This window comes from Sapajus apella, unplaced genomic scaffold, assembly GCF_009761245.1.
Source record: "Sapajus apella isolate SASKATOON/1434 unplaced genomic scaffold, GSC_monkey_1.0 scaffold1212, whole genome shotgun sequence".
Classification (NCBI taxonomy): domain Eukaryota; kingdom Metazoa; phylum Chordata; class Mammalia; order Primates; family Cebidae; genus Sapajus; species Sapajus apella.
Genome location: NW_022438138.1, coordinates 3,621 through 15,654, shown reverse-complemented (window position 1 = coordinate 15,654; position 12,034 = coordinate 3,621). Strand labels below are relative to the sequence as shown.

Sequence of the window (12,034 nt, the reverse complement as noted above, 5' to 3'; positions counted from 1 at the left end):
GCGCTTCATGAGGCCAAGGTGAGTGGATCACCTGAGGTCAGGCGTTCAAGGCCAGCCTAGCCAACAGGATGAAACCTTGTCTCTACTAAAATTACAAAAATTAGCCAGGCATGGTGGTGCACACCTATAATCCCAGCTACTTGGGAGGCTGGGGCAGAAGAATTGCTTGAACCCGGGAGGCAGAGATTGCAGTGACCTGAGATCTTGCCACTGCACTCCAGCCTGGGCGACAGAGTGAGACTCCATCTCAAAAATAAAAAGAAAAAATGTTAAAAATATTCTTCTGTGATCTTGCCAATAAGAGAGGTAAGCCTACATATAAATAAGTAAATAAGGAGTAAAATAAATGCATTATAAGCAATATGGTATAAAAATTGTGCCATGAACTAGGCTCCGTGGTGTTTCTTTTGAGAAGGCTCAGACCACGGCATTTCCAGACAAGGCAGGTCCCTTCCTGGGAATGACCCCTTATGAGCCTCAGATGGTTTGGTCTTAGAAATGTTTGCCCTAAATAAAATAGTTTCTTCTCTGTCAGAAACCACATATGTTAAAATGTGCCGCTGATTTAAAAAGTTAATCGAAGGCAGATGCTGAAGACTTCTATGGGCCAAACCAATCAAATCTTATTTACGTATTTTTTATAAGACATTGGAGAGCATTCCTTGATGTTCAGAGATTCCACAGGTTTGTTGGAAGTGGGACAGACTAGAGCTAAGGGAATCGATGCGGACAATAAGTCAGAAAACATAGAGCCAGAAAAAGCCAAGGGTCTGCTGGAATGGAAAGGAGGGGACACTCTCAAGAGATGAATAAACAAAAGTGAGTGAGTGTTTGTGATGGCGGGTGGGCAACGGGGAAGGGATGTATAGGTAGGCTCTAAGTCAAAAGCCTTCCTGAAATCAGCCAGAAAGAGCTGGGATGTTCTTCAATCATGATCTCAGTTAATGAAGGCCCAACATCCTAGCCCTTCAGTCATCTCTACTCACCAGCAACTGTCTCCGTCAATATCACCCTTCACCAGGCAGCTCCATGGAGACATCTTTCCCTGCCTCTTCCAGTAGCTCACCTCCCCAGATTTCCTCCATTAATCACTGCAGTGAGAATTCACCATGATCTCCCATTTTTAAAATTCCAATCACTGTGCTGACCCTCACCATACATCTCTTTCACCCATAGAAGAAAAGGAAGCCACCCCGTTTTCTTGTTTTTTCATGAGAGCCACAGGCTGGGGATCACCTTAGCAGTGCTTGTTTGACCTTAGTTCCAGGACTTGGATGGCTCAAGGCTGAGGAGGAGCATGGGAGGGGGTGGGGGACAGGGCGGATGGCCAGCAGGGGTTGGGTTCAAGGTAGGGTACCAGTCCTCAGACTGGTGTGGCAGAGCAAAGGTGCCTCCTGTGGAGGGCTGGGAGGGGAATGCGTGGCTGTAGGGGTGAGGGAAGCAGGTCACTGGTGGAGGTGGCGTTGTGTAGGAGTAGGGGCCAGCAGGGGACTCTGGCAAGAAGCCGGAGAAGGTGGCAGGAGACAGATGGGCCAGGGGCTGCAACAGTGAGCGCTCTTGCTTCCGTTGCTTAGCTCTGCGGTTCTGGAACCAGACCTGAAAGGGGAGAGCAAACACATCAGAGCCCACGCCTCAAACAGGTGGTGACAGACGCCCTGCTCCAATGACAAGAGGTGCAGGGACAGGGAGCAGGCCTCTCCAGGATGGCCAGAGGAAGCAAAGCCCTTCCACAAGGCCTGGCTGAGCCCGGTCTGCTGATTCAGGAACCCACAGACTTATCCCCAACCTGCGTCCAAATGTGCCCATTTCTACCATCTGGGCGAGTAAGAAATGTCAGCTTCCAACAAGGAGATGACTATGGTAACAATGATGTTTTCCTTCCCCAGAGAATGGGAAGTTTCCCCTAGGGTTAGGTTTAGCCATTAAGACTGTGGATAAATCTAATTATTATAGACAAGTTTGGATTTAGGGTAGGGTTTACCCTTACAGCTAACCAACTCTGTGGTTAGGATTGAGGGAGCATCGGGCCGGATGGGTTTCAAGGCTATGGTTAGGGACAAGGTTCCATATGTGTGAACAGTTAGGATTGAATTTCTGTTGGAATCGGCATCATTATTGTGGTTCTTTTTTTTTCTTTTGAGACGAAGTTTTGCTCTTGTCGCCCAGGCTGGAGTGCAGTGGCGTGATTTCGGCTCACTGAAATCGTGGCCTCCTGGGTTTAAGCAATTCTCCTGCCTCAGCCCCCAGAGTAGCTGGGGTTACAGGCACCCGCCACCATGCCCAGCTAATGCTTTTTGTATTTTTAGTAGAGATGGGATTTTTGCCATGTTGGCCAGGCTGGTCTCGAACTCCTGGCCTCAGGTGATCCACCCACCTTGGCCCCCCAAAGTGCTGGTATTACAGGCGTGAGCCACGTCACCCAGCTGGAATTGGCATCACTATTAAACATTGGGGGAAGGCGTTGAAATTCAAGTTAGATTAGCTTACAGCTAGGGTTAAACTCAAGGGATATTCTCAATGCAGATGCCCTGACGCTGGTGGTCAGATGAGGCCTGTGTTCTGGTGACCATTTAGCTTAGCGTTATAATGCCTAACATTCTATGATAGCACCAAAGAAATCTGCATTTCTTCCCCGAGGGAGGAGGCATCCTGAGCATCACCTGGATTCAGGCCTCACTGAGACCAGTGTCCCGGGCGAGACTCTCTCGGGCCCAGATGTCCGGGTACTGGTTCCTCCCAAAGGCTGACTCCAGCTGTTCCAGCTGCGCTGCGCTGAAGGTGGTGCGGTGGCGACGCTGGGAGTGCGGGCGGCCCCTCTGTCCTCCTTGCGGGGAGAACCTTGGTCTCCCGACTCCTGCACCGGGGCGCTTCCTGGAGGATGGAGCACTCGAGTCTGAGGAGGGAGAGAAGGGAGAAGCGGCTTCTGAGGAGGATGCTCCTCGGTGCTGGACCACACGCGCCGGTCCTGGATTCCGCTCAGTGCTTCCTGTGCAGCTCCACTCTTCATTTTCTCTTTCTTTGAGACTGAATCTCACTCTGTCATCCAGGCTTGAGTGCAGTGATGTGATCGCAGCTTATCGCAGCCTCAAACCCCTAGGCTCCAGTGATCCTACTGCCTTAGCCTCCCGAGCAGCTGGGACTACAGGTGTGCACCAACACACCTAAGCAATTAAAACAAATTTTTTAGAATGGGGTCTTGCTCTGTTGCCCAGGCTGGTCTCAAACTCCTGGCCTCAAAGCCCTCCCATGTCGGCCTCTTAAAGTGCTGGGATGAGAGGCCTGAACCACCACACCCAGCCCTGCCTCGCTTTCATTTGCCTTGCCCCACCAGGCATCTTTTAACTGCCATAGCCTGGTTCCTGCACCCTGCTCGGCCTTGGCCCTGGTTGCCTCTTAGTCCCTGACACCAGGCTGTGCTGTCTACATAGGGCACGCCCTCAGACTCATTCCTGGCCCCAGGGCCTCATGCCCTGTCTACCTGGCAACTCTGTCATCTGCCCAGTTCCTATGGCACCTCCAGACACATGCCCCGCCATGTGCATTCACCTGTCTGGGCACACACACGACCACCTGAGGCTCACTCTGCGGGTCTGCTGCCTGGACCTGCACCCAGCAACCATCCCAGCTGCTCACGGAAGACACCAGTGCCCGTCTCCTGCTGGCGAGGCTCATGTTCAACTTGTGCCTTCTTCAGACTGCTGCCATCCTCCTGCACCCCTCACCTGGGAAGATGAGCACCCCCTCTTCCGCCCAGACACACCCTCCCTACTTACTTTTCATCTTCTCCCTACCCCTGCCCTGGCCCAGCCACCAGGCAGCAGGAACCTGAGCTCGTGGGAAAGGCTTGCCTCTCCTCCCTGCAGGCTCCCTAAGCCCGCACACTAATTAGTCTGAGAGCGGCTGGGAGGAGAGAATAGGGAGGGAAAAGGACACACCTGGAGGGCGCACACCAAGAAAAGATGTCTGGAGCTGAGGCACTATCCCCATGGGGACCCAAGGGTGCGGCCCCTCCTAAAGCTCACTGTCCACCATGGGGACACACACACAGAGCCCGCTCTCCCTGGACCCAAAGCCCTGGCCCCTCCAGCTCCCTTCATCAGAGAAGGTAGTGCCCTGGACTAACGCACTCTGAGGTCAGGAGTGAGGGGACAGAGGCAGCTGTCTCACACCCCCACTGGGATGAGAGCTTTTCGGCCGCCCCTCCTGCCAGAGGCTCAGTTCCCCAGTCTATAAAGCCAAGGGGTGCTCTGGTCCCTTACTTTCAAAGGTTCCCACAGTTTTCTCATGCTAGATTCTGGGATTTTTTTTTTTTTTTTTTTTTTTTAGATGGAGTCTCGCTCTGTAGCTCAGGCTGTAGTGCAGTGGTGCGATCTTGGCTCACAGCAACCTCCACCTCCCGGGTCCTGGTTCAAGCAATTCTCCTACCTCAGCCTCCCAAGTAACTGGGATTACAAGCACGAGCCACCATACTCAGCTAATTTTTCAGTTTTTTAATAGAGACAGGGTTTCACAAGCACGAGCCACCATACTCAGCTAATTTTTCAGTTTTTTAATAGAGACAGGGTTTCACCATGTCTGGTCTTGAACTCTTGACCTTGTGATCCGCTCACCTCGACCGCCCAAAGCGCTGGGATTACAGGCGTGAGCCACCGTGCCTGGCCTAGATTCTGTTTCTAATTTCTCCTCCTAACCTTCTTCACGGAGCCTATGCTTTGAGCCTCATACCCGCTGCCTCTTCAGGGACCCATGCACACTGGGACAGTCACTCACCCACCATGGTGGTCAGGGTCCCAGAGGCCGGGTGTCTCTCCAGCAAGAGGCTGCTGCAGACTCGCCCCTTCTTCGGCTTCCCTGGCTGGCTCCTCCTTTCTGCTTCCATGGCTCACCGAGGGGACCAAGTGTCCCTGAATCTCTGACTCGAGATTTCTCTGTTTCCGCAGGTCCTCCCCACACCTGTTCTCTCCCCACTTCTCCCTCTGGGTATGCCACTCCCTGGGTCTCTGTTTCTGAATGTGTGTGTAGGTGCAGGTAGCTATCTCTGACTTTTTTACTGTCTCTGCTTTTTTTCTAATTATTTCCTAATTCCCCATTCCTTGGCTTGAGTGTCATCTCATTCTCCTGGCTCGGCCTCACTGGTTGCTCTGTGTCTGACTCTACTTTTCTCTGCCTGCCCCTTCTCTCCACCAGGATGCTGCTCTGTTCCCGTCAGCTGCCTATTTGCCCATACCACCCCTCAGTCTTGGAGGAGTGACCTCCTCCTCACCCCTGTGGGCCCATCCAATCACCACACGGTCACCAGAGCCCCCTTGCTCAGGGAGGATCACAAGCCGGATGAGGGAAGGTGCTCTGTCGGAGGGTCCAGGGACTGAGGCCAAGGGCTCGTATTCCCAGAGGACCGGATTCTTTTGTCCTGTTAAATCCCCTCCTGGGAGCAGGCAGGGAGAGGAGGAGAAAATGCATTCCTCCTGAGACCCCTCCTCAGAACCCCACTGTAGGGAGAGGAACAAAGAGTGGGGGAAGGGGACCCAGGATCGGGGCCTGCCTGGCATCTCAGCATGGGGTGACACCTAAGGACCTGTTTCCAGGAAATTAAGAAAGGAGAAGTCACAAGTGCATGCCGGCCCCTCTTAGATCCCCTGATAGTTTAGAATGCACCAGCCACCGTCAGGCCAACCTGAACCCACTCCGGAGAATGGACCTCCAGGACACCTCAGATCTCAAATACTCTCTGATTTCCCACCTCAAACACCACCTCCTCATTCACCCAGGACCCCCAGGACACCGTGACCTTTCAAGGTCACCCGGACCCTCTGAAAACCCTGACCTAAGGAACACCTGCATTCCAGATGCACCCTGATCCCCACCCCACCTCAGACTTCAGGACTCGGAAAGAGATTGAGATTCCCGTGACACACTACATTCTGATTCTTCAAGGAAATCCTGACACCAGGAATGCCTGAGCAGTCAGGATGGCCCAGTCCCATAGTCCTCTGCCCCTTGAGGTTACTTAGATCCAGGACACCCTGACCATTTAAGAACAGTGTGACAGCCCAGGACCTTAGGATCCCCCAGGACACACTGACACCCAAACACTTCACCTCTACTTCTCAGGCCACACTGACCTGATGAGGACACATGGACCCCTCTGGAACACACGGCGCCCACAGGACAGTCTGATTCCCACAGTCATGCCCACAGGTCCTTTAGAAACATCCTGATGATTCAAGACAGGAAATCATAATCCTTTAGGATCTCAGTGCTTACAGTGTTGTCCATGGATCAGCAGCAATGGGAGCATGTTGGAAATGCAGAACCCAGGGCGCCACCTCCGTCCTACTGAGTCACAGTCTGCACTGCAACAAGATCTCCAGGAGAACTGAGTATACGTGGATCTTAGTCAGCTGGGGCTGCCTTGACAAAATAGCATAGACTGTGTGGCTGAAACAGTAGACTTATTGCTCATGGTTCTGGAGGCTGGGAAGGGGTCGGCCTATTAGGCTCACCTACGAGGGCTCTCTTCCTGGCTTGCAGGTGGCTGCCTTCTCACTTGCCTTCACATGGTGGAGAAAGATCCAGCTCTGGTTTCTCTTCCTCTGCCTGTAAGGACACTAATCCCATCATGGGGTCTCACCCTCATGAACTCATCTAAACCTAATCACCTCCCCAAATCTGCACCTTCAAATACCATCACATTGGGTGTTAGGACTTCAACATGAATTTTGGAGGGACACAAACGTTCAGTCCATACCAACAGTGAAGTTGAGAAGCACTGCTCTAATACCAATCCTTCTCCTCCTACCCTAGGACACACTACGACCCCCTGGAGCACCCTGAACCCCACGGCAGTCCTAACCTAGAAAGACCCAGTGGCATGCAGTCAGCTCAGACTCACAAGAGAAAAATGAATTACAATGCGCCCTACTGCCTGGGAGTACCCATTCTGGCCCTGTCAGGTCCTTGAATCCCAAGAGCACTGAGAATGCATTCACTCTCCAGGATACACAGACCCTCCCAGGGGCACTGACCTCAGTACCTTATAATCAGCATGATAGCTTGGGCTCACATGGACTCCATGACCCTCTAAAACACCCAGACCACAAGGACTTGGTGAGATTTGGGAAACTCTAACCTTTTAAGGAATTCCTGACCTTACAGAATCTAGACAGTCAAGGGCATCTTGCCTTCCTGCCAATTCAGAGCCCCCAGTTTGCTTGAATCTTCCAAAGTGAATACTGACACTGAAAAACCACTCAGTGTGGTTTTTCCCAAGCCTGGAAATACCCTGACCACACTCACCTGACCCGCAGGACATGCTGACTAAGTAAAGATGTATCCTGGCCTATCAAAGCACTGTGACCATCCAACATGCCTTTGACACATGGGATGTCTTAACGCCAGCACTCTCCAACCTTCCAGTGTGCTCTGGACGTCTCAGCCCTAGAGCTGTCAGTAGGCACCCTAATCACTGTCACTCCCCGCCTTCCCAACCCGCAGACAGCCCAGCACAGCTTCAACTAGGACCCCCTGAATCCAACAGGCGATTATTCTAACCCTCAAGAAATTCTGTCCTCTCAAGTGTTCTATTCCCTGTAAGACACTCCGTAGAATACATATCCCCAGAACTGCCAGAACATGGTGACTTCCTGCATACTCTCACCCCCGCCTAGCACACTCTGCTCATCTAGAACCCCTTGATTTCCTGAAAATGTTCTGATTGTACAAGAATACCTTGACACTCTACTCCATGACAGGTCTATTCAAGTCTACCCAAACCTTCAAGGACCACCTGAGCTCCAGAAAACCTTGATCTCTCACATTCAGATACCAAAAGTATATGCCGACCTACCTGGAAATCTTCACAGCTCTGACTCCCAGAACGTCTAGGAGTCTCTGAATCACACAGCCAGACCAACCTTCAAAACACACATGCGAGCAGTGTGATCTTCCAGAACAGGCTGACCTCAAAGCCGGTGATGATGTGAGGATACTTCAAGTGTTCTGACATGATAACAATGCCTGTAGGCCCAGAACACCTGCCTCCCTTGCCGCCCTGCCTCTCCAATACCCCTGCCTTCCCAGGATTCTCCAAGTCGCCCAGACTCTCTGACTTTCACTGTTAAGATCTCATCTGATCCTATGTGGTTTCTTGGAATCCTCTAAACACCCTGTTCCCCAGGGTCCTCTGATCTTTTAGAATCCTACAAGGTGCCAGGCATGGTGGCTTATGCCTGTAATCCCAGCACTTTGGGAGGCTGAAGCAGGTGGATAACTTGAGGTGAGGAGTTCGAGACTAGCCTGGCCAACATGGTGAAACCCTGTCTACTAAAAATACAAAACAAAGTAGCCAGGCATGGTGGCACGTGCCTGCAGTCTCAGCTACTCAGGAAGCTGAGGCTGGAGAATCACTTGAACCTGGGAGGTGGAGGTTACAGTGAACCAAGATCATTCCACTGCACGCCAGCCTGGGTGACAGAGTGAGACTCTGTCTAAAAAAAAAAATGGATCCTACAAGGCAAACCCATAAGACACCACTCTGACCATACAAGGACCCCCTGAGTCTCCAGTGGATCAGGTCTCTATGAGGACACAGTGATTGCCCCGAATACCATAAATCCTAGCTGACTCTGAGCACATGAACACCCTACCTTCTAGGTTATTCGATCCTATAGGATCGTGTGTGTGTGTGTGTGTGTGTGTGTGTGTGTGTGTGTGTACACATATATATGTATATACTTTTTTTGAGACAAGGTCTTGCTCTGTCACCCAGGATGGAGTGCAGTGGTGTGGTCATAACACACTGCAGCCTCACACTCCTGGGCTCAAGTGATTCTTCCACCTCAGCATCCTTAATGGCTGGGACAACAGGTGCACACCACACCATCCAGCTAATCAGATGCAATCTCATTACAATGCCCATGATGCCCAGAGGAATAGCTTACTGTACCAAGTCACTCTGATTCCTAGAGCATTCTAGTCATCCAAAGTTACTTAGACCTTCCAGTGCCTCTGACACCTCAGGAAACTCCAACCCCATCAGGACACCATCCCTACCTAGTCAACTGTGATGCTGCAGAAAACTTTTTGAACAGGAAAGAAATTCTGTCCCTTAAGGACACTGATCCTAGAAGAACATCCTGCAAGTTGGGTTGTCTGAATTCAAATTCTAGAACCAGCCCTTACTTGCTGTGTGACCATGAACAAGTTATTTCATCACTTGAAGCCTCACCTTCCTCATTTGCAAAATGATCACAACACTAGAACTTTCCTTCTGTGTTCAGGCAGATACGAAGAATGCCTTATGAAGACGCTATCAAAGAAAGGAATTCAAGTTTTTGTTTAGCTCATCTGTTCATAAAAGAGAATGTAAAGACACTAGTGTATTGAATTAAGGAAATACATTAGATATATGAGTAGAATGAGGTCCTAGAAGTCAGATGTTAACCTTAGCAAAAAGAAGAGAATAGGCTCATATTAAGATAATTTATCACATCAACCAATTGAACAACCATATGATTAGTATTTGATGAAACTCAACATTTATTCAATTTTTTTGAGACAAAGTCTCATTCTGTCACCCAGGCTGGAATGCAGTGGTGTAGTCTCGGAATCACTGCAACCTCTGCCTCGAGGGTTCAAGTGATTCTCCTGCCTCAGCCTCCTGAGTAGCTGGGACCACAGGTGCCTGCCACCAGGCCCAGCTCATTTTTGTATTTTTAGTAGAGACAGGGTTTCACCATGTTGACCAGGTTGGTATCGAACTCTTGGCCTCAGGTAATCTGCCTGCCTCAGCCTCCTGAAGTGCTGGGATTACAGGCGTGAGCCACCACAGCTGGCCTAAACTATTTTTTGTGAGACAAAAGTCTCACTCTGTTGCCCAGCACGATCTCAGCTGACAGCAGCCTCTGCCTCCTGGGTTCAAGCAATTCTCATGCTTCAGCCTCCCCAGTAGCTGAGATTACAGGTGCGTGTCACCACTCCTGGCTAATTTTTGTGTTTTTGGTAGAGACAGGGCTTTGCCATGATGTCCAAGCTGGTCTCAAACTCTGGCCTTAAGTGACCCACCCACTTCAACCTCCCAAAGTGCTGGGATTACAGGTATGAGCCACTATGCCCAGCCTTATTCAAAATTTTTAAATGATATAGCTATTAGTAAAATATTTAATAAAGGCTATCCATTAAAACCTACAAGATATTTTGATAAAAGTGATCTGTCAAATACTTGCCATTCTTAAATGACAAAATGTAATTAGCATTCTCCTAAAATCAGAAGAAACACAGGGTTGACTGCCTTTACTCCTTCTATGCGGCACTGGGCTGAATGTCCCAGCCAATCCAGCTAGACAAGAAAAAATAAGAGGTATAAGGATTTGAAAGAAAGAAAATTGTTTTCATTATTTGTAGATCATATCTTTGTCATACAAAGCATTCAAGAGCATGTACATAAAACTGTTAGAACAAGACAGATCAACACATTTCTAAATACAAGATTAAAAACAAAATCAATTACATTTACATATACCAGCAATAGCCAATTAAATAATGCAACAGAAAAAAATCATAATAGTACATAACTAGCAATATTACCAAGCATTTGTAAGAAATTTAGAAAATAGGCTGGGCTCGGTGGCTCACACCTGTAATCCCAGCACTTTGGGAGGCTGAGGCAGGCGGATCACGAGGTCGAGAGTTCAAGACCAGATTGGCCAACATGGTGAAATCCTGTCTCTATTAAAAAAAATACAAAAATTAGCTGAGCATTGGTGGATCGTGCCTGTAGTCCCAGCTACTTGGGAGGCTGAGGTAGGAGAATTGCTGGAACCGAGACCCAGGAGGCGAAGGCTGCAGTGAGCCGAGATTGTGCCACTTCACTCCAGCTTGGGGTACGGAGCAAGGCTCCATCTCAAAAAAAAAAAAAAAAAAAAAAAAAGAAAAGAAAAAAATTTAGAGGATAAAGAAGTTATAAAAATGATACTAGGCCAGGCACAGTGGTTCACATCTGTAAACCCAGACCTTTGGGAGACTAATGCAGGTGGATCGCTTGAAGTCAGGGGTTCGAGACCAGCCTGGCCAACACGGTGGAACCCTGTCTCTACTAAAAATACAAAAAAAAAAAAATGCTGAACATGGTGGTGTGCACCTGTAATTCCAGTTACTCAGGAGGCTAAGGTAGGAGAATTGCTTGAACCCAGGAGGCAGACGTTGCAGTGAGCCAAGATTGTACCACTGCACTCCAATCTGTGCAACTGAGCAAGACTCCATCTCAAAAAAAAAACACAAAAATCAAAAAATTATGCTGAAAGACATGAAAGATAACTCAAATTAGAAGATACTCCATTGACAGAATATCAATATTGAAGGGTGTCAGTTCTCCTGCAAGTTAATCTATACTTGATATAACTTCAGTCAAAATCTAAAAGATTTGTCATAGATTTTGAATGCCTGATTTTAAAATATGTATGGAAAAGTAAAGGTGCAAAAAAGCCAAAATTATTTTAAAAACAAACAAACAAATAATCAGACAAACAAAAAACAAGAGGAAGGAATTTGTTCTCCCAAATATCAAAAGGGTTTTAGAGGTGGAATTTTTGCTCCTTGTTTTGTTTTTTTTTTTTTTTGAGATGGAGTCCCACTCTGTCACACAGGCCAGAGTGCAGTGGTGTGACCTCGGCTCACTGCAATCTCTGCCTCCTGGGTTCAGGTGATTCTCCTGCCTCAACCTCCCAAGTAGCTGGGATTACAGGCATGTCCCACCACACCCGGCTAATTTTTGTATTTTTTGTAGAGACAGGGTTTTGCCATCCTGGTCAGGCTGTTTTGGAACTCCTGACCTCAGGTGATCTGCCAGCCAAGGCCTCTCAAAGTTCTATGATTACAGGCATGAGCCACCAAAGACAGATTTGGGCAGAAATATTTAATAGTAAAGAGGATTAACAGAGCAGAACAGACGGTCCTGAAACAGAACCAATAAAAGATGGAACCTTAATATATTACGGAGTAAACGTTATTAAACAACAAGGAAATGATTCCACAATGA

The 12,034-nt window shown here is 49.0% G+C and overlaps 1 protein-coding gene across 1 annotated transcript; it reads right to left on the bottom strand.

Annotated features, from left to right (window-relative positions):
• Nucleotides 1-899: 899 nt before the first annotated feature.
• LOC116546674 (homeobox protein prophet of Pit-1-like) lies at nt 900-5,191 on the bottom strand. The gene is given in 3 exon segments (XM_032272861.1): nt 900-1,596; nt 2,661-2,893; nt 4,771-5,191. Coding segments are annotated over 3 exon segments (681 nt in total). The 5' UTR covers nt 4,880-5,191; the 3' UTR covers nt 900-1,257.
• Between the last annotated feature and the right edge of the window lie 6,843 nt (nt 5,192-12,034).